General features: G+C 45.6%; 1 protein-coding gene across 4 annotated transcripts in view; it reads right to left on the bottom strand.

The window, feature by feature from the left end:
• Positions 1-23,401, bottom strand: part of LOC148891962 (microtubule-associated serine/threonine-protein kinase 3-like) — a 73,653-nt gene extending 50,252 nt beyond the window's left edge. For 2 of the 4 annotated variants that reach the window (XM_089007880.1, XM_089007881.1), the window contains exons 1-2: positions 22,177-23,401; positions 12,414-12,493 (exon numbers count right to left, since the gene is read on the bottom strand). In XM_089007880.1, the coding sequence (XP_088864006.1) occupies positions 12,414-12,493; positions 22,177-22,262 (166 nt within the window). In that variant the 5' untranslated portion in view covers positions 22,263-23,401. The remainder of the gene's footprint in view (positions 1-12,413; positions 12,494-22,176) is intronic. The other 2 variants (XM_089007882.1, XM_089007879.1) reach the window with 2 other exon arrangements.
• Between the last annotated feature and the right edge of the window lie 438 nt (positions 23,402-23,839).

The following is a 23,839-nucleotide window of genomic DNA, read 5'->3' as shown; positions in this document are numbered from 1 at the left end:
ACTATTTTGATGACTTCATTCATCTAATTAATCACTGAAATGCCACCTTCAAACATATTTTGAGTATTTCCACAATAATTCATCATTTCTGGGCCGTTTTATCCTTATTATTAGTATCGCGGGGTTGCTGGAGCCTATCCCAGCCGTCACAGGGCACACAGAAATGAACAACCATGCGTGCTCACACTCAGACCTAGGTACAATTTGGAGTGTTCAATCAGCCCAATGTGCATATTTTTGAAAAGTTGGAAGAAACCGGAGTACCCGGAGAAAACCCAGACATGTCCAGGGAGAACATGCAAACTCTACACAGGGAGACCTCTGCACTGTGAGGTTGACGTGCTAACTATTGGATCACCAGGGCGCCTCCACAATAACAATTCCTCTAAAATATTGTTTATGCTGTATTGACCCAGATGTCTATTTTTAGATGTCAAAAAGGGAGAGAAAGAGAAAACACATTGAAAATGTCATCAGCATGATAACGGATGGTGACATAGAACGGTGACCAGTGACATAGACACAGTTGGAAGAAGATGATGAGGATGAGGATGCGGAATGGACTCCTCAGGACATAAATGACAGTTCAGACAGCACTGATGAGGAAGACAATCAAATGAATGTGTTTTCTCGAAAAGCGCAGATTTTGAAGTTCCAACAACAACACAAGACAAAATCAGAAAGGAGTGAGTGAACGGCAATGCAAAAAGGAGAGAATTCAGATGCAGTGTTTTGATCATCATCATTCACGAAAACAGTCGCTCGCACAGATATGGGCTCCTGAACAAAGAGAGCATTTGCGCAGCTTGGGCACGGAGTTCGACCAGTGTGTCAAGGAGGTAAGGTGGGAATTGCGCAGCACCGACAGAGTCATACTTTGATTTGAGCGTGTAATGACACTGCAGCTCAATAAGCTCCATTTGGAGATTGCTTGGTGCGTTATTCACATCAAACGTAAAGGGATTGCTAAAAAGTTCAAATCTACATTTTCAAAGTCGGCAAATCGTCCGGCAAACTCAGCGCCAAGTAGAATGAGATTTTGAGTGAACGCAATTGCGGGACGATTGCCACACATCAAGCCGGCTCCATTTGCGGATGGCAGTGCCCCTTCTATCGCTTAGCAGCAATTAAGCTTAGCTTCCTGCTCCACATCGAGAACTCCCACCCCCACCACCGGCAGCTCTCCAATTGGGTGCGCGTAGATGTCGTCACAGCGTTTTGACGATCGAATTAAAAATCTTTTAAATCGGGAATCAAGGCGTCAAACGCCACCCATGCACGGTACTTTGCGCCTAAGCGCGGCTCGCACATACAGAGTGAATGGCTGCGCCGACACCACCGAGAGCTTGAGGCGTTCAATGTGTAGGCAACTTTAGCGGGACGTGTGCTGTATAACGGGCCAGCGGGCGAGATGTAATGCATATTTGAAATCATCTTGCGGGCCAAATATAATTGTAATGCGGGCTGAAATTGGCCCGCGGGCCTTAGTTTGAAATGTATGATTTTAGTGTTCAATCAGCCTGCCATGCATGTTTTTGGAATGATGGAAGAAACCAGCATGCTAACCATTCGACTACCGGGCCACACGGCGCGCAAATTATGTGTGTCAATTTTTATGGTCCTTGGGGAAATCATGTATATGATTCATGTACAGATTTGCCATTTTGGGTGAAGCTGGTAGCACAACCATGTGCCCATAGCACAACCATGAATTTGTTTGTAAATGGTTTCCCTCAATTGAAAATATGTCATATTAAGGCAAAGTTCCAATAGAAGTAAATCAAATTAGCTTCAGGGAGTCGTCTATGTCTCCCCCAACCTAAGAATCAGATTCAGAAAGCCTTTAATAGTCCCACAATGGGGAAATTGGCAATCTCTTCTACTTTCTTCCTTTCCTTTCGGCTTTTCCCTTCAGGGGTCGCCACAGCGAATCAATGTCCTCCATCTAACCCGGTTTTGTGCATCCTCTTCTCTCACACCAGCTACCTTCATGTCCTCTTAGACCACATTCATAAACCTCCTCTTCGGTCTTCCTCTCTGTCTCCTGCCTGGCAGTTCAAGGCTCAGCATCCTTCTCCCGCTATAGTCGGTCTCTCTCCTCTGGACATGTCCAAACCATCTGAGTCTGGCTTCTCTGACTTTCTCTCCAAAGCCTTTAATATGAGTTGTCCCTCTAATGTAATCATTCCTGATCCTATCAAACCTGGTCACTCAACATCTTCAGCTCTGCTACCTCCAGCTCTGCTTCCTGTCTTTTCTTCAGTGGCACCGTTTCCAGTCCAAACATCATGGGTGGTCTCACCACTGTTTTATACACTTTCCCTTTCATCCCAGCTGAAACCCTTCTATCACACATCACACCTGACATTTTTCTCCAGCCGCTCCAGCCTGCCTGGACACGCTTCTTCACCTCTTTTCCACACTCTCCATTGCTCTGGACAGTTGACCCCAAGTACTTAAAATCCTCCACCTTCTTTATCTCTTCTCCCTGTAGCATCACTCTTGCACTTGGAACCCTCTCATTCATACACATATATTCCATCTTGTTGCGACTGATCTTCATTCCTCTCCTTTTGAGGGCATATCTCCACCTCTTTAGTTTCTCCGCCACCTGTTCCCCGTTCTAGCTACAGATCATAAAGTCAAATTGTGATCTGTAAATTTGCAATCTACAGCATCCAAATTTAAAGGGGTTGGGTGGGGTGTCAAAAGATAAAACAAAGTATTCTATGCACAAAAGAAAATGTCAGAAGACTGAAATGTACAACTGCACAAAAAAACGTTTCATAAAAAGAACTGTACATCGTACAAAGTATAAAAGCATATTTGATATATGACTCAACATAAGGTGGCTGTGCTATTTACAAAGTATGAGTCCAGGTGTTTTTGTTTTTCACGTGTTTATGAAGAAGCCTGACAATAGTCGGTAAGAACGAGCTGCGGTACCTCTCCTTCTTGCAGCGCGAGTGTAATCATTTCTGGCTGAAGGAGCTACCCAGTGCTGTCAGGGTGGGCAGGAGGGGGTGGGAGGGGCTGTCCATCATAGCTTTTAGTTTAGCAAGCGTCCGTCTGTTGCCCACCTCCTCCACAGAGTTCAGCGAGCAGCCCAGGACAGAACTGGCCCTCTTGACCAGGCACTCCAGTCTTTTCCTGTCCCGAGTGGTTATGCTGCCTGACCAGCAGACAATTCCATGGTGGATGGCTGAAGCGACCACAGAGTCATAGAAAGTCTTTAGGAGTGACCCCTGAACCCCAAAAGAACTCAGTTTCCTGAGGCGACTCTGTCCCTTTTACATTAGAGAATCCGTGTTTGCAGTCCAGTCCAGTTTATTGTTGAGAGTAACACCCAGGTACTTGTAGGACGTCACCCTCTCAATGGCCGAACCCTGGATGGTCAACAGTGCAGGTGAGGATTGTTTTCTGCAGAAATGCACAACCAGCGCCTTGGCTTTCCCGGTGTTCATCTGGAGGTCATTCTGCTGGCACCAGTCCACAAAGTCATTTGTCAGTCCCTTGTACTCCCAACCGTCTCCCTTTGTAATGAGGCCGACAATAGCTGAGTCGTCAGAGAACCTCCGAAGGTGGCAGGTTGGGGTGTTGTAATTGAAGTCCGAGGAGTAGAGGGTGAACAGGAATGGAGCCAGGACCATCCCCTGCGGCGCTCCAGTGCTGCAGAGAAGCCAGTCTGACTCAGAGTTCTTTACCATCACGTACTGTGGCCTGTTTGTGAGGTAATCTGTAATCCAAAATGTGAGGAGGTGGACCACTCCAGCATGCCGCAGCTTGTCCCCCAGTAGATTGGACTGGATGGTGTTGAAGGCACTGGAGAAATTGAAGAATGTGATGCTCACCGTGCTCCCAGCATTCTCCAGGTGCAGCAGTGCAGAGTAGAGGAGGTAGATGATGGCGTCCTCCACATCGATGCTGGGCTGGTAGGCAAACTAGCGGGTCCAGTGACGAGTCTCTCCAGCGTCTTCATCAGGTGAGACGTCAGTGCCACCGGTCTGTAGCTGTTGAGGTCCTTTGGGTTGGCAATCTTGGGCACTGGGACCAGGCATCACATTTTCCACTGCCGTGGAACTCTGCCCAGCTTCAAGCTCAGGTTGAACATGTGCTGGACAATGACACACAGCTGCTCGGAGCATGTCTTGCGGAATCGGGAACTGATGTTGTCCGGACCTGCTGCTTTCCTCACTTTCATCCTCCTCAGTTGGTTCCTCACCTGCGCGGTTGTGACAGATAGGCAGGAGTCAGGAGAGTGGCAGCTGGGGGTGTGGCAACGGATTAGAGGGCAGTTGTTCGTTGCGGGAAGCTGGTCGTGAGATGAGGCAGGGAGGGGGAAGTCCAATGTGAGAGTTGGTGCAGGTGCACCTACAGGTGGAATTGACGGTGGGCGGGGGCGACAGACGTCTTATCAAACCGAGTGAAAAAGAGGTTGAGTTCATCTGCCCGGTCTTTGATGATGTCCAACTTTACATCTCGAGCAAATCATTTACACAATACAATCCACTCCACCCTGTCTAACTGTCTCTCAGATATCAAATGCTGGATGCAAATACACTCTCACTCTTAAGTGCATGAAATCTCAACTGATAATATTTAGTCCTCGATCTCTCACCCAAATTGCCTACAACTTAATCTTACCATCGACAACTGCATGCTGTTCTCACTGTTGCAAACGTGTCCTTTTTGATAACCTCTCTATCGACCAACACATCACCCAAATCATCAAAATGGCTTTCTTCCACCTCAAAAACATTTCTCGTCTCCGACCTTCACTTTCTTTCAACGCCGCCCAAAACCTCATCCACGCCTTCATCGGCTCCAACTTTGACTACTGCAATAGCGTCCTCTACGGTACAACCTCCAAACTCCTCAAAAAAAAAAAAAAAAAAAAAAACAGTACGTACATGCAGAATTCCGCCGTCTGTCTACTGACCCATTCCGGTGATGACATCACCTCCATCCTTAAAAATCTCCAGTGGCTGGGAGGGAGTTGAGTCTCCGGACTGCCTAGTGGCAGAAACTGTCCTTGAGCCTGCTGGTCTACGCTCGGAGACTCTGCAGTCTCCTACCCGATGGCAGCAGGCTGAAGAGGCTGTGGGAGGGGTGGGTGGGATCGCCAGCGATCCTGATGGCTCTGCGGGTGAGGCGGGTGTTGTAAATGTCCTGAAGGGGGGGGGGGGGGGGAGACACTGATGATCTTTCAGCTCTCCTCACGATGCGTTGCAGAGTCTTACAGTAGGACACGGTGCAGGCTCCGTACCACACGGTGATACAGCTGGTCAGGATGCTCTCGACCTTGTATAGTATAGTTTATTTCTTTAATTATAGTCCATATGGAATGTGACCGCGGTAGAAGGAGGTCGTGATGGGGGTCGGGGCTCCAACTCTTTTGAGCTTGCGGAGGATATACAGGCGCTGGTGGGATCTCTTGGCCAATGTTGCCGTGTTGTGGCTCCAGGACAGGTCTTCGGATATGTGCACTCCCAGGAACTTGGTGCTGCTCACTCTCTCCACTGCAGCTCTGTCGATGGTGAGTGGAGGATGCTGGGGGCGCACTCTCCTGAAGTTCACAACAATCTCCTTCGTCTTCTCCACATTCAGATGGAGATTGTTGTCCTTGCACCACGTGGCCAAGCGGCTGACCTCGTCCCTGTCTGCTGTCTCCTCATCGTTGTTGATGAGGCCCACCACAGTTCTGTCCTCCGCAAACTTTATGAAAAGGGTGGATCGGAATGACGATGGTGAGCAGTCATGCGTGAGCAGAGTGAAGACGAGGTGGCTCAGCACACACCCCTGGGGGGGGGGGCCCTGTGTTCAGCGTGATGGTGCTGGAAGTGTTGTTTCCAATATGCAAGGTAAACTCCTCCCACACCTAGAAAGCCCTTCGCAATCAAGCACCTTCCTACCTTTCTGACTTTCTGCACCAACATACTCCTTCCCGCATCCTCCGCTCCTCAAACACAAACCATCTCACCATCCCCATGGCCAGACTCAGAACCTGGGAGGGCCGAGCCTTCTCTATCACCACCCTCACCCTCTGCAATGCTCTACCACAACACATTGGTGGACAAGATGGCGCCGCGAATGGCAGCCTCGGTCACACGCTCTCTGGTATTGTTCCTGGTTTTGTCATTTTCATTTGTTTTTTGCGATCCTACGCGACTCAGTTACACGAGGGAAGAGTAACTGAGCATTGGGGAATCCACTCTTGGACTATTTTCACTGACACACCAAAATCTACAAGGTTTTTCGGGGCTGCTCGCGAGCGGAGTAGCAGCTCTGTACGGAGCTTTGAGACGCCGGCGTAGGAGGGGGAAGCGAGCCGGCGTGCTCGTCAAGCTTCGGCAGCGTGGATTTCGAACGCCGCTCCCATCGATCCACCTCGCTAATCTACGCTCACTACCAAAGAAGATGGACGAACTTCTGCTTCTCACAAAGACCAATAAAACATTTGCCCGCTCTGCTGCGCTGTGCTTCACTGAGACCTGGCTCAGTGACGGCCACCCGGATTTCGCGCTACACTTACCCGGATTCCGTCTCCTTCGGGCCGACCGCGACACGGAGCAATCGGGGAAATCCAAAGGCGGTGGACTATGCTTCTACATCAAGAATGGTGCACCGATGTCACGATGCTCGACGCACACTGCAGCCCTGGTTTGGAATTGCTGTCTCTCAACTGCAAGCCATTCTACTCGCCACATGAGTTCGCTTCCTTTATTCTCGTCGCCGTGTACATCGCGCCACAAGCTAATGCTAACACGTGTATACAAACGCTAGCGGACCATGTAAACCATCTTGAACTAAAATATCGAGAATCACCCCTGATCATTTTGGGCGATTTTAATCAAACACGTGTAAACGGTGAACTTCCCAAATATAAGCAGCATATTGACTGTTTCACCAGAGGAGAAAAAAATTCTAGATCATTGTTACACAGCACTCAAAGGCGCATACCGGTCTGTTGCGCATGCAGCTTTGGATCTTTCTGACCACTATTTAATCTACTTAATTCCCACATACAAACAGAAACTCGAATGTGTAAAACCGGTAGTCAAGACAGTTAAAAAATGGACAGATGAAGCAAAGTTAGCGCTACAAGAATGCTTAGACTGCACTGATTGGAGCATCTTTGAAACTTCAACGGGCACATTGGATGAATACACAGACACTGTAACATCATACATCAGTTTCTGTGAGGACATGTGTGTACCAACAAAGTCCTTCTGCTCATTTAACAACAACAAGCCATGGTTCACTCCCAAACTTAGGCAGCTTAGGAAAGAGAAAGGGTCTGCATTTAAAAGCGGCGATCGAGCAGTTTACAAACTCGCCCGAAACAGGCTGACGAAGGAAATTAACTTTGCAAAGAAAAGTTATGCGGAGAGGCTTAAACAGTTCTCCGCAAACGACTCTGCATCGGTGTGGAATGGCCTGAAAGCAATAACAAATTATCGCTTACCATCCCCCCCAAGCAGTGTACAACTATGGTATGGCTGATGAGTTAAATACATACTTTTGCCGATTTGAAAAGGACACCCCCATTTCCCTGGTCTGCCCACCATTACCAGAAACTACCGTATCTCCGCCCTCTGCCCTACAGATCCACAAACTGGACGTTAAACGGCTCTTCAAGCAGCAGAAGATCAAGAAAGCTGCAGGACCTGACAGAGTGTCCCCCTCCTGCCTGAGAGTCTGCGCTGACCAGCTGGCTTCGGTCTTCACACAAATCTTCAACAGATCCCTGGAGAGTGTGAAGTCCCATCCTGCTTCAAACAGTCTACTATCGTCCCAGTTCCAAAGAAACCAGCACCCTCGGGATTGAACGATTATAGACCTGTTGCTCTGACGTCTGTGGTCATGAAGTCCTTTGAACGCCTCGTGCTGAACCACCTAAAGAACACCACTGGACCTCTGCTAGATCCCCTTCAGTTTGCCTACCGGGCAAACAGGTCTGTGGAGGATGCAGTCAACATCGGACTGGACCACATCCTCGACCACCTTGACAACACAGGAACCTACGCAAGGATCCTGTTTGTGGACTACAGCTCTGCGTTCAATACCATCATCCCAGAACTCCTCATCCCCAAACTTCTCCAGCTTGGTGTGTCCCCCACGATCTGCCAGTGGACCCTCAGCTTCCTGACAGGACGGACACAACAGGTCAGACTGGGAAATATATCATCCACAACACGAACCACGAGCACTGGAGCCCCACAGGGATGCGTCCTCTGTCCATTGCTCTTCTCTCTCTACACGAACGACTGTACCTCAACGCACCCAGCTGTCAAATTCATAAAGTTCGCAGACGAAACCACGGTCATCGGTCTCATCAAAGACGCCGACGAGTCTGCGTACCGACAACAAGTGGAGCAGCTGGAGCTCTGGTGCAGCCGTCGCAACCTGGAGCTGAACACGCTCAAGACAGTTGAGATGATCGTGGACTTCAGGAAACACCCATCACCACAGCTACCCCTCGCACTATCCAACTGCCTTGTGTCAACCGTTGAGACCTTCAAGTTCCTGGGAATCACAGTCTACCAGGACATGAAGTGGGAGGTCAACACCAACTCTGTCTTGAGAAAGGCCCAACAGAGAATGTACTTCCTGAGGCTGCTAAAGAAGCATGGCCTACCACATGGGGTGCTGGAACATTTCTACACGGCTGTCATCGAATCCATCCTGTGTTCTTCCATCACCGTTTGTCACGGTTTGCGAGGTAGTGATGGCGGGTGCGGATCCCAAAAAGCAGGCAGGAGGGAGCAGGAGGTTGTTTGACAAATTGTATTAAAATAAAGGCCAGCAGGAACAAAATGCAAAACATCAAAATCATCTGAACGGAAAAAATACAAAGTCGCAAAAGAAGACCAAAAGTAAAAGTCCGCCAAAGTTAAACAAACACGTACACAATGCATGCAGCAAACAAACAATGAACCGGCACCGGATGGTCGTGCCAGGTGTCCTTTTAAGTGTCAATGATTAAACGACCAGCACCTGCGAGGCTGCAGGCAGGGCTGACGTCGCTACCCGCTGGTCGCCAATCTGATCGGGACGACCAGCACCTGTGCAGGTGTAGGCGGGGCCGACAGCGCCCCCCGTTGGTCGCCAACCAGATCATGACAACGGGTCCGATGTACCTGCGGGATCCGATGGTTGGCCGGTTCATTCTGTCACGGTTTGCGAGGTGGTGATGGCGGGTGCGGATCCCAAAAAGCAGGCAGGAGGGAGCAGGAGGTTGTTTGACAAATTGTATTAAAATAAAGGTCAGCAGGAACAAAATGCAAAACATCAAAATCATCTGAATGGAAAAAATACAAAGTAGCAAAAGAAGACCAAAAGTAAAAGTCCGCCAAAGTTAAACAAACACGTACACGATGCATGCAGCAACCAAGCAGCAAACAAACAATGAACCGGCACCGGATGGTCGTGCCAGGTGTCCTTTTAAGTGTCAATGATTAAACGACCAGCACCTGCGAGGCTGCAGGCAGGGCTGACGTCGCTACCCGCTGGTCGCCAATCTGATCGGGACGACCAGCACCTGTGCAGGTGTAGGCGGGGCCGACAGCGCCCCCCGTTGGTCGCCAACCAGATCATGACACCGTTTGGTTCGGGGCCGCCACAAAAATGGACAAAATCCGACTTCAACGGACAGTTAGGACGGCGGAAAAAATCATTGGCACCCCCCTAACCAATCTCGAGGACTTGCACACTGCAAGAATCCAAACTAGGGCGCGGAAAATCCTACTGGACCCTCCACACCCTGCCCACCACCTTTTCCAGCTACTCCCCTCAGGCAGGCGCTACCGATCCATGCGCACCAAATCCAGCAGACATTTAAACAGCTTCTTCCCCCAAGCCATTAACTCTTTGAAGTCTTTGAACTCTTTCAACAGTAGCCAAAATGGAACTGTATAGTGCCACTTAGCAGTTTTTTTGACGACGATACGAGTGCAGAGTGTTCTACCGGAAACAAATTCTTTGTGTGTTCTACATACTTGGCAATAAAGATGACTCTGATTCTGATTCACAACTGTACTGACCTCCAATCCTTCAAATCATATCTTAAAACTCACCTGTTCCGCAATGCTTTTAGCACATTTTAACCTCTTTTGCCCATTTTTTCTTTTGTTCATCTAAAACGTGTCTGACAATATGTATAGTTGTTTTCAAGTGTACATTTATCCGGCGTTTTAAACTCTTGTAAAGTGTCTTTGAGTATATTGAAAAGCACTTTCAAGCAAAAGCTGTTATAATGATTAGATTATTATTATTGCCTTTAAAAATTACATACTGAATCGTTGGCAAAATATGAAGTTGTTCAATTCAAACCGGTGGAGGCTGTCAATGATCCTAAGTCTCCTGATACTACAGGACTTTTTATGTTGTTCACGATGATCACCACATCAGAATAACATAAATTATCGTGATTATGTGAATTGCCCAGGGCAAGACCGTCACACTGCAAATCCATCACAAGCCAGATACAGTATCACCCGGTCCTCATTTGCTTTCGTCGAGATTGTGTAAACCTCTTGGTGTAGGTTGTCAGTGAGGTGGAACAAGCAGTCCTAAAGTCATGTTTCAAGGGTTAGGGTTTAATATTAAGGTTTGAGTTTCAAAATATGATTTGTAACTTGGATTAGGGTTTCAAATTTGGGGTTGAAAATTGGGGTAGGGTTTCAAAGTGCCAACAACCTTTCTAGTTTGCAAACATCACATCAGTTGAAATGCTCAATACACTTTGCAACATTTTCCATTTTGTTCACGTCACGTTTGACAGATTGTATGATGGAGCAAGAAGCATGTCTCTCCCTGACCATTATGCTCCCGCTCACTTTTCCTTCTGAAATATCAGGCAGGCTCCCGGTATCAGCATTCAGCAGCATCACTCGGCAGAAACATGAGCCATACGCCTCTATCCCGAGGTCTTGTGTGTCCACAAACGGTTTATTTTCTGCTGGAACCTTTTCTCTTTTATAATCTCTCGGACCCAGCATTCCGCATCGGATTCCACATCTAAACTTGCATTACTTCAGTTCTGTGAAAAAGTGTTTGCCCCTTCCTAATGTCTTTGTTTATTTGATACACTTAAATGTTTCCCCATCATTCAATTTGAAATAGACAACATGACTAAACACAGGATGCACTTTTGAAATGAACAGTTTCATTTTTGGAAGAGGAAACAAAACAAAAACACCATATATGGCCATGTGTCAAGTAATTTGCCCCGAAAACAGACATGGCCAAACTACAGCCTGCGGCCACATACACACATGAGGCTTTTTAATCCGGCCCGCCAAACTTGTCCAAATTATAGTAAAAACAGTGTCTGAAACTCATGACAAAAAAAATTAGTGGACACCAGGGCAAACATCTCTGAAAATTGCCTGCCCGGCTATAATGTTGCCTGCCCCATTTTTCACAACTTGAAACACAATGAGATGACTAATCGCCAAAGTACCCATTGTTGCAAAGTATGAAAGGACAACCGACGTCTCCGGACAAGTTGTGACCATAATTTGTAAAATGGCTTCAAATGACTTCTATTGAGTGTATTTTACAAAGATTCCACCGCATATAGCTATATTTTACGTTTTAAGACACGCGCTTAATATTCAGTCTTGTTTTTGAGTTGGTGACGTCACTAAAGGACCGCCCTTGACCGTAAAAAAAAACGCATTGTGGTGGTCCTTCCATCACGTCAATGTATTTTGCTGTATTTGTTTGGTCTGGGGAACTCATGTTGCACCCAAAAGCCGCCAGAAGGCCAGAAGAGGGAGTCTAAGTGCCATATAAGGAATTTATCAGCCTGTGGAAACGGAGGTGGCCACAGGAGGTCGCCATTTTGTGCCTCTTTTTTTGGGTGAGAGATTTTCCCCCAATGTTGCCTCAAAATGGCACAAATAAATTCTTTAATCGATTGCAAACATGTATGCTTCCCTCTTCAGAGCTATTTGAATCATCTTCATAACTGGATGTGTAACAAGAAAGCATATTCTCCGAATCTGAAGCCATTGTTTTGATTCTCCAGCAACGCAAGACGTCTTGGCATGACGTCACGAACTGGGGGTGGGACTTTTGAAAATGCCCAATTCGCAGCTAAATTTTTTTTCAGATTTTGGACAATTTAAGTCATTTTTATTGTTGTTTTGCATTAATATCTAACTAAAAATATCATCCTGCGTTTTTTGGGTATTTTAGATGCTATAAAACGTTTTTCTGGTGTGTTAAAAAACAAAAAAGTGACGTCGGTTGGCCTTTGAGGGGGCAAACACTTTTTCATGGCACTGTATATGAATATCCCACAATAACTGACTTCCTTCATCATGCACATAGTTCACTAAATAAGTCTGCCAAGCAACAATTACACATAGATCTCAGATGACACTAAATTGTTAACACACAAGTACCTGTGGCAAGTGGGAGAGGTGAAAGCGGTCGTGAGAGCGTGGGTGAAGGGGCCAAACTCCTTCTCTTGTTGTTACGGGCACTGAGAGGAGGAAAACAAATTTAAGAGCGAAATAACAAATACATTTTGATTTTGAAAGTCGCTTCCACAAACATGATCTATGCAAAATTCAAACACAAAGTACACAAGTTTTGACTAACAGGGACCATAGATGAAGAACATATCATGAGGATCAATCAATAATGTCACAAACATACTGATTCAATTTGATAAAGCGTTCCCACAACTGGGTTGAGGCTAGAGCAACCAATTCGACAAAAAAAAGTACAGCAAATTTCCCCATTGTGGGAGGAATAAAGGTTTCCCGATTCTGATTCTGATACAGTGGGGCCTCGGTTTACGAACACCTTGCCTTACAAATTTTTCGGTTTACGAACGTTAAATTTATGAAAATTAAACCTTGGCATACGCACAACTTTTCAGGATACACATGGAGCGCCGCCCCACCATGGCTGGTGAAATAATATTCAGCGGAAGAACACCAAAGCACACGACCGAACAGCGCCCCAGCCGGCCTACCTTTCCACACCCCCTTTCTCTTGAGTGCACACGTCAATCGTCTTCAAGGATTTTTTACGGATACTTTTGCTGTTATGGGACCGAAAAAGATCCCACCATAGGCTCGTGTTCAGCCGAAGAAGACACAAAACAAAATTACAGTCGAGAAGAAGGAGCTCATTGAGAAACACGAACGAGGTGTGCGTTTGTCTGACTTCACGGCCCAGTAGCAATATGCTAAGTCCGCCATTGCTACCATCCTTCGCAACAAATAAGCCATTAAAGGTGCGTGTGTTGCTAAAGGTGTTTCCGTGTCAAAGCAAGGGTCTGGGGCAACAGTAGAGGTTGAAAAACTTCTGTTAATTTGGATTAACGAAAAGCAGCAAGCCGGCGACAGCGTGAATAAAGCAATTATATCAGAGAAAGCACGGCTAATTCACTCTAATATCGTCATGCGGCAACCTGGAAGTTCGCCGTTTATTGATACAAGGGATCATTCTTCGAAATGGTGAAAGAAGAAGGCTACGTTCCTCAGGAAGTATTTAATGCAGATGAGACCGGCCTTTTTGGAAAAAGATACCTAACCGGACTTTCATAACACAGGAAGAGAAGTCTGAACCCCATTCCATCAAGCCATCAACGACCATCACAAAGGTAAATAAAACGACTTTATTGTCAAAGTCAGCTTTATTGTCAAATATGCTAATATGCATGACATACAGAACAGATGAAATTAATGTCCTCTCGGACCCAGCATGCAAGACACTAATAGTTGGCTAACGTGGCTAAAAAAGACATACAATTGACAACAGACTATACATGTAATTTCTGAATGTAAAGTGAGGTAGTGTTGTATGTAAAGTGAGGTAGTGACGTATGTAAAGTGAGGTAGTGACGTATGTAAAGTGAGGTAGTGACATATATAAAGCGATGTAATGTAGTAATGCAAAAACAAACAAGAAGAAAGGGTTGAAGTGGTTGAAGTGAGTCTTGCAGAAAAAATGAGAAAGAACAAAAAAGAGAGTTCAGGATGATAGTACAGCATGTAGCATGTCCTCAGAGTTCGGTGAGTGTGGCAGTGGGAATGGGCAGGGTGGGCAGGGCTGGGAGGGAGTTGAGTCTCCGGACTGCCTGGTGGCAGAAACTGTCCTTGAGCCTGCTGGTCTTGGCTCGGAGACTCCGCAGTCTCCTACCCGATGGCAGCAGGCTGAAGAGGCTGTGGGAGGGGTGGGTGGAATCGCCAGCGATCCTGATGGCTCTGCGGGTGAGGCGGGTGTTGTAAATGTCCTGAAGGGGGGGGAGAGAGACACCGATAATCTTCTCAGCTGTCCTCACAATGCGCTGCAGAGTCTTACGGCAGGACACGGTGCAGGCGCCGTACGACACGGTGATACAGCTGGTCAGGATGCTCTCGACCTTGTATAGTATAGTTTATTTCTTTAATTACAGTCCTTATGGAATGTGACTCCTTTCAAACAGCAATTCTCTCCGACCTGCCACCCTATTCCATCAAGCCATCAACGACTATCACAAAGGTAAATTAAACGACTTTATTATACAGTGCAGTGTATTTCTTTCATAACATACAATAGCACATTTATTACACATAGAATAAGGTATATTGTTTGTAGTTTTAAGGCTCATTTAGTTGAAAATTATATTTTATGGAGACCTGGGAATGGATTAATTCCAAGATGGCGCCGCGTATGGCAGCCTCGGTCACACGCTCCCTAGTATTGTTCCTGGTTTTGTCATTTTCATTTGTTTTTTGCGATCCTACGCGACTCAGTTACACGAGGGAAGAGTAACTGAGCATTGGGGAATCCACTCTTGGACTATTTTCACTGACACACCAAAATCTACAAGGTTTTTCGGGGCTGCTCCCGAGCGGCGTAGCCGCTCTGTACGGAGCTTTGAGACGCCGGCGTAGGAGGGGGAAGCGAGCCGGCGTGCTCGTCAAGCTTCGGCAGCGTGGATTTCGAACGCCTCTCCCATCGATCCACCTCGCTAATCTACGCTCACTACCAAACAAGATGGACGAACTTCTGCTTCTCACAAAGACCAATAAAACGTTTGCCCGCTCTGCTGCGCTGTGCTTCACTGAGACTTGGCTCAGTGACCGCCACCCGGATTCCGCGCTACACCTACCCGGATTCCGTCTCCTTCGGGCCGATCGTGACACGGAGCAATCGGGGAAATCCAAAGGCGGTGGACTATGCTTCTACATCAACGAAGAATGGTGCACCGATGTCACGATGCTCGACGCACACTGCAGCCCTGGTTTGGAATCGCTGTCTCTCAACTGCAAGCCATTCTACTCGCCACGTGAGTTCGCTTCCTTTATTCTCGTTGCCGTGTACATCGCGCCACAAGCTAATGCTAACGCGTGTATACAAACGCTAGCGGACCATGTAAACCATCTTGAACTAAAATATCCAGAATCACCCCTGATCATTTTGGGCGATTTTAATCAAACACGTTTAAACCGTGAACTTCCCAAATATAAGCAGCATATTGACTGTTTCACCAGAGGAGAAAACATTCTAGATCATTGTTACACAGCACTCAAAGGCGCATACCGGTCTGTTGCGCATGCAGCATTGGGTCTTTCTGACAACTATTTAATCCACTTAATTCCCACATACAAACAGAAACTCAAATGTGTAAAACCGGTAGTCAAGACAGTTAAAACATGGACAGATGAAGCAAAGTTATCGCTACAAGAATGCTTAGACTGCACTGATTGGAGCGTCTTTGAAACTTCAACGGGCACATTGGATGAATACACAGACACTGTAACATCATACATCAGTTTCTGTGATGTGTGTACCAACAAAGTCCTTCCGCTCATTCAACAACAACAAGCCATGGTTCACTCCCAAACTCAGGCAGCTTAGGAAAGAGAAAGAGTTCGCATTTAAAAGCGGCGATCGAGCAGTTTACAAACTCGCCCGAAACAGACTGACGAAGGAAATTAACATCGCAAAGAAAAGTTATGCGGAGAGGCTTAACAAACAGTTCTCCGCAAACGACTCTGCATCGGTGTGGAATGGCCTGAAAGCAATAACAAATTATCGTTTATCTTCCCCCCAAGCAGTGTACAACAATGGTATGGCTGATGAGTTAAATACATACTTTTGCCGATTTGAAGAGGACACCACCATTTCCCCGGTCTGCCCACCATTACCAGAAACTACCGTATCTCCGCCCTCTGCCCTACAGATCCACAAACTGGACGTTAGACGGCTCTTCAAGCAGCAGAAGATCAAGAAAGCTGCAGGACCTGACAGAGTGTCCCCCTCCTGCCTGAGAGTCTGCGCTGACCAGCTGGCTCCAGTCTTCACACAAATCTTCAACAGATCCCTGGAGCAGTGTGAAGTCCCATCCTGCTTCAAACAATCTACTATCGTCCCAGTTCCAAAGAAACCAGCACCCTCGGGATTGAACGACTATAGACCTGTTGCTCTGACGTCTGTGGTCATGAAGTCCTTTGAACGCCTTGTGCTGAACCACCTAAAGAACACCACTGGACCTCTGCTAGATCCTCTTCAGTTTGCCTACCGGGCAAACAGGTCTGTGGAGGATGCAGTCAACATCGGACTGCACCACATCCTCGACCACCTTGACAACACAGGAACCTACGCAAGGATCCTGTTTGTGGACTACAGCTCTGCGTTCAATACCATCATCCCAGAACTCCTCATCCCCAAACTTCTCCAGCTTGGTGTGTCCCCCACGATCTGCCAGTGGACCCTCAGCTTCCTGACAGGACGGACACAATAGGTCAGACTGGGAAATATCATTCTCAACACGAACCACGAGCACTGGAGCCCCGCAAGGATGCGTCCTCTCTCCATTGCTCTTCTCTCTCTACACGAACGACTGCACCTCAACGCACCCAGCTGTCAAATTCATCAAGTTCGCAGACGACACCACGGTCATCGGTCTCATCAAAGACGGCGACGAGTCTGCGTACCGACAACAAGTGGAGCAGCTGGAGCTCTGGTGCAGCCGTCACAACCTGGAGCTGAACACGCTCAAGACAGTTGAGATGATCGTGGACTTCAGGAAACATCCATCACCACAGCTACCCCTCACACTATCCAACTGCCTGGTGTCAACCGTTGAGACCTTCAAGTTCCTGGGAATCACAGTCTCCCAGGACATGAAGTGGGAGGTCAACACCAACTCTATCCTGAAAAAGGCCCAACAGAGAATGTACTTCCTGAGGCTGCTAAAGAAGCATGGCCTGCCACAGGAGGTGCTGCAACATTTCTACACGGCTGTCATCGAATCCATCCTGTGTTCTTCCATCACCGTTTGGTTCGGAGCCGCCACAAAAATGGACAAAATCCGACTTCAACGGACAGTTAGGACGGCGGAAAAAATCATTGGCACCGCCCTACCCACTCTCGAGGACTTGCACACTGCAAGAATCCAAACTAGGGCGCGGAAAATCCTACTGGACCCTCCGCACCCTGCCCACCACCTTTTCCAGCTACTCCCCTCAGGCAGGCGCTACCGATCCATGCGCACAAATCCAGCAGACATTTAAACAGCTTCTTCCCCCAAGCCATTAACTCTTTGAACCCTTTCAACAGTAGCCAAAATGGAACTGTATAGTGCCACTTAGCAGTTTTTTTGTGTTTTTTTTTTGACGACGATACTAGTGCAGCGTGTTCTACCGGAAACAAATTCCTTGTGTGTTCTACATACTTGGCAATAAAGATGATTCTGATTCTGATTATTCTCATTTTAATGGTTTCCTATGGGAAATTAATTTTGGGGGTACACACTTTTTTTATTTTTTAGCAAATAGTCCAAACTTTGTATTATTTTATATTTTTATATACCTGTACTGTATGTGGCCATTGCATGTATGCGGCTATGTTTGGACAATATACGCTTGCCCTCGGTTGCTTGTGTTGTCACACATGAATACATATTCTGTACAGTATACAGTATAGTTTTTCCACTGTTTTCCTTGACAAAAATATGTTAACAGTTAATGGTTTTGTTCAGTTGGTGCTTGGTATGTACTGTCAACATGCAATTTTTAAAATATGCCGTATCTTGAGCTGACTCAGCTCGCCTGTCAAATTGTAAAAATTAATGTGGTCTCTGAGCCAAAACTTTTACCCACGCTTTTTACATACTAACTCAGTTTAAAATGTACATTAACAAGGAATTTCTTTACCAGCAATGATTTTATAACAACTGCAGGGTCACTATTGGGAGATCAACTGTATCAATTTACACAGTTTGTTTAGTGTGTCAATACTCTACAAAGAGTCTTTGGTCCAAAAAGGTTAGGCAACCTTAATCTAAACCATGAATGGTATCAACTGGACGTCTGACCATGTCACAACAATTAAACAGCAACTACGATAATAATTAACAGTACTACACAACCCTCCATGCAATTCTAAATAGACTTTTAATACATATTTTATCTGAAAAATGTTCCTTTCCAAATTGGATTGATTTTTTACTACGTCCATTCCCAATTGCTTGCTGCATCAAATCGGATTAATCCTGAAGACATTGATGCAATTTCCCTGTTTCTCTCTGACAGATGATGAAAAATAATTACGAGGATATGAAAGTCAGGAGGGCGGCCCGGTAGTCCAGTGGTTAGCATGCCGGCTTCACAGTGCAGAGGTCGCCGGTTCGCGTCCCGCTCCGGCCTCCATGTGTGGAGTTTGCATGTTCTCCCCGGCCCCGCGTGGGTTTTCTCCGGGTCCTCCGGTTTCCTCCCACATTCCAAAAACATTCATGGTAGGCAGATTGAACACTCCAAAGTGTCCTTATGTGTGAGTGGGAAAGTGACTATTGTTTCTCTCTGTGTGCCCTGCCATTGGCTGGCAACCAATTCAGGGTGTCCCCCGCCTCGTGCCCGAGGAGAGCTGGGATAGGCTCCAGCACCCCCCACGACCATAATGAGGAATAAGCGATACAGAAAATGGATGGATGGATGAAAGCCAGGAGCGCTTGCGGGTCACCGCTGAGGCAGGGTGAGGTGGTGCTAAAGCTTTGCCAGAAATCTTTGTACCTCCAGTAAAGCCCCTTCAGCATTAATTTATTTTATAATCTAAACATATGCGTTATTTCTCACAGCTCTCTAATTTATCAGTGAAGCCCGTCCTTTGGCCGCAGGAGAGAAAAAGCTCTGTCCCCGCACACACTTATTATGCCACCAAAGAACTGAAATGGGCAGAAGCACGCCAGTGACAGAAAAAAGACATTTTGATTTAGACTTAAAATAGCTCAATGCACATACATTCCCTTCTGACTTCTGTTTAATTCTTCTGAGAATATCACACCGACACAAAGGGATAAAAGTATCACGGTGATGGACATGATTTCAACTGTGGTTATCCATACAAATCCAATTTAAATTCTACTCAATACCCAGCCCACTGCCATTAATTTCAATGTTTTGTCAGTGTGGACAAAAAATATATATTTTTATAGAGTCAATCTAAGTCAATGATAAGACAAAAAGAAGAGATCGGGGTTTAACCATTGGACAAGACACCCACAAAGTAGCCCTATTTGCGGACGATATATTAATATATTTGGGAAAACCATCTACCTCTCTCCAGGAACTGTTCTCGACCATCAGGGCATACAGAGGATTTTCGGGATACAAACTAAACATCCATAAAACTCAAATATTGTCATTTAATTTTTCTTCGAGCAAGATGAAGTCAACCTGAAATTGGACTCTGAGAGTATCAGATAATTGGGCGTGAATATTCCAAAAGACAGATAAAATTGTGCTTGAAAATTACTACCCCCTCCTTGCCCAAATTAAAGCAGACTTGATCAGATGGAATCTGGTTCCATTCCTTGGAATATTGCAAAGGTTGGAAGCAATCAAAATGAATGTGTTGCCCAGACTACTTTCTGTATTTCCAACTTTAGCAATTGATATTCCCAAGGATATATTTCAAGAGTTGGACAAAGTAATATCACGATTCATTTGGAAGGAGAAGAGACCTAAAATTCGATACAAGACTCTACAACTGATGAAAAGCAAGGGAGGCCTCTCCCTACCAAAGATGATGAATTATTATAAGGCAACCAAGATAAATATGTTGGTCAATATCTGTAACCCGTCATATAGGGCGAAATGGAAAGACTTAGAATGCCAGATATCAAGTGATATTCCACTGCAAGCAATTATTGGAGACCCCGGATTAACCAATTATCTTAAAAGTGTCAAACCTTGGATCAAAACTTCAATCAAGGTGTGGCATGGAATATTAAAACAAGATAAAGACAATAGCCCATATTTACTTTTGAAATGGATTGGATTTGCCTCCGATTTTATACCATACAGAACGGATGCAGGCTTTCAAAAATGGGTTGGAAAAGGGTTAAGATTTACAGAGACCTCCTTGAGGAAGGAGGGATACGACAATTCCAAGACCTGAGAAACAACTATGGACTGAGTAATCACGACTTCTATAGATATCTCCAACTAAGACACTACTTAGAGAGAAACGTACATAAAGGATGGGTCCAACAAAGTGGTTTCTGTTTAATTAAGATATTCCTATTAACATATACATGTCAAAACCCAGAAGAGGAATTATATCAAAAATATACAAAGAGTTGCAGGAATTGGAAGGAGGAGAAACAACATCTATAAAGCACAAGTGGTCGGCGGAGGGAGGCATTACAATCCAACAAGAAGCATGGGAAAGAACAATAGCACAGCAATGGAATTGTACATCTGCCACTCTTGGAAAGAATTTGGGTGGAAGAACATCATCAGATTTTTTTAGAGTTCCGGCTCAAGGGCATGCGCAAGCATTAAGTACAGCTTGCTGGAGATCCTGTGGCAACAACAAAGCTTCACATTATCATGTTTTTTGAGAATGCCCAGTCATCTCCAAATACTGGAAAGAAACAAGAATGACAGTGGGTAGGATTGTGGGAAAAGTGGTTCCTCCAACCTTTGAAGCCCTGTATCTGGGTCTGGAATCTGATTTAATTCTTAATTCTGCCCAGAAATACATATACAACATTGTGCTGTTAGCATGCAAGAAAGCAATCACGAGGAGATGGCTAACAAAAGAACCCCCAACAGTCAAAGACTGGATTAAGGTGGTGGGTGAAATTTATGAAATGGAAAAGATTGCTTTCATTGTCCGAGGCGAGCGAGAGAAATTTGAGACTATGGGATACCTGGGAAAATTTTACAGCAACCTACGTGCTTATAAAGATATTTAAATTAACCTATGAACCCCAATCCACTCAAGGTCAAAATTGTTAATGATTGCTATTATAATTACTATTATTCATTATTTGTATTACTATTATTTGTTTCTGATTTTTTTTTTTCATTATTTGTTTACTTTTCTTTCTTATACGGCACAGTGAACAGGACATTGCATCAGCAGAATTGCAAGAAATGTAAAACGTCTTATTGAGACGGTCATGTGATCTATGTTTTGTTTTGATGTCTTGACCAGATGATGCTAAATGTGACCATGTTCTCCATTTTCTAACTGTTCAAAAAAAATCCATTAAAAATTCTACTCAATACCCAGCCCACTGCCATTAATTTCAATGTTCTGTCAGTACGGACAAAAAAAAATGTGTATATATATATATATATATATATATATATATATATATATGAAACTTGAATCTGTAGGCCTCACCGTCCAAATGAATTGAGACTGCAAGTCAAGGTACTGCTGTATTAGTTTTTCTTAGAATTATTGTATCATCCCTCTTTAGATATTGCAGATATGCCCAATGAATTGGCTGGTGAGAAAGAGTATGACACACTCCTAAAGAATAACCCTTTTCAGCAACAACGTTTGTCAATACTAATCCATGCATCATTGGTATTCTACCGAGATTCTCTGTATTGGTCAAGGAGCATAAGGCAACCACAATGTAGGTTACACTCGCTGGGAACATCACAAACTCGTTTTACAGGACAACACGGGGCATGCGCTCTTGGGGAGAGCTGATTCACTCCATATCACTGACGGGAGCTCCATCGAAATATCGACCATCAGTGGTACTTCGTGGTATTTTATGCGACAGATGGGTGTGGATAATGTTCAACCCACACAAGCAAGTTTCTCGACTCGGGTGAATTCAACACATCACGTCAGAAGAACATTGCCGAAATCAAAACAGTTGCACACACAGTTAATAGCATGGCATGTTCAATATTTTACCATTTGCTTCTTTTCATCATGGCCCCGGTAACAAAACTAGTTTTGTAGCTCGGTAGAACCGTCCAGTAATGGTTTTGGTCAGCCATGGCGGTCGCCGATAAAGGCAATACAGGCAAGGGAGTCGTCCACTACAGCCAGCGGCTCATGGCAGATAATCTCCGGGCGGGGACCCACTGGAGCCAGTTTTCTTCGTCGGCAACGTCCGAGGATACAAATCCGGTCGTTCAGTTTCGGTAAAAACTGAGCCCCAAACCACAGCTCGCCAGCTCGATGATGGCGAAGTCGCTTGTACGGCCATGCCCGTTCTTCGAGGTCTCCCCTTGTCACACGTTATCCTTCAGGAGTTTCTGTCATCGCAAGCATGATACATGATCAAATGACATAAGCAACAAAAACACGTGAAAAGTGACAGGGGGAGAACAAGAAAATGGTATCGGCAGCGATGCAGAGCGCATGCTCAAAGATTTGCCTTTAAGGATTGTTGCTTTCCGGTTCCCTCGGACAAAAATACGAGAAACTGGGCCCCGGCTGTAATGCCTGTTTAAAAATATAGTGTTAGCGTTGAGATCTTCAGCGCTTTCGCGATGCATTTGGGAGAATAAAGAGTCGAGATGGTCCTCTTGTTTAGATCATACAAGTAGGATATTTATTTGCCGGAGCACAGAGAGCAGCCGCTGCGCTCATCGTCGTACGAGAAGTCAAAAACATATACATAAACTGGCTTTTATCGCTGTCAAGTCACGTGATGCCGCGTAGTGGCTGGGTTGACAGATCAGCTCAGTATTACAGCATTACACAAAATGAGGATACAATGTAACTTTCTTAACAGTTAGTATGCGATGATAGAGTCTGCTTTGTGGTTCGCTGTGTCTGTCCTAGACGAGCTTGAGCCAATCTTGAGTCTTGCAGTCACATATTCACTTACAGTCATTTACAACTTCCTCAAGAGGTGGGTCTGTCAATTGGCCTGTCAGATCTGACAGGTAGGTCATGCCCTCATCGTAACATCAGCTGAAAAAGGCACGTCACAACAACATACGTGACACTCTGACGAAGGTGGTAGTATATGCCGAATCATGTAAGGCAGGGGTGTCAAAGTCATTTTTTGCCGCGGGCCACATTGTAGTTATGGTTTCCTCTCGAGGGCCGTTATGAATTTGGGGAACCCATTAGAATGTTTAAATCCCTTCAAATATGACATATAGAGCACACAGCAAATTAATGAATAACTCGTTTTCAAATCTGAAGTCAAGAATAATGACTTTTATCGTGGTTGACATCCAAAAATATGAAATTTTGGCTCAGATTTTAGCAATCATCATGGAATTTAACAATTGTATTGCTTTCGCGGGCTGAAAAAAATGATGTGGCGGGCCGGATTTGGCCCGCGGGCCTTGACTTTGACACCAGTGATGTAAGGTAATTGAACACCGACAAAAGCCACTGCCTGTAAGAAAAGAATCTGTTGTAAATTAGATAACAAGTAGACAGTATGAATGTTGTGTGAATAGGCAATCATATGTTAAACTTGGCCTTACGTGCAATCCAGATTTGGAAGGGTTGATCCGATCGGCCGGTGAGTGGGTGTGGCTGTGGAGATATACGGCTCTCGTTAGCCGAGGGAGATATACGCCATATACATACATATATATGGCGTATATAT

This window comes from Hippocampus bargibanti, linkage group LG11, assembly GCF_051943395.1.
Source record: "Hippocampus bargibanti isolate YZ-2025 linkage group LG11, ASM5194339v1, whole genome shotgun sequence".
Lineage (NCBI taxonomy): Eukaryota > Metazoa > Chordata > Actinopteri > Syngnathiformes > Syngnathidae > Hippocampus > Hippocampus bargibanti.
Note: the sequence above shows the minus strand (reverse complement) of the source record. Positions and strands in the feature narration are given on the sequence as shown.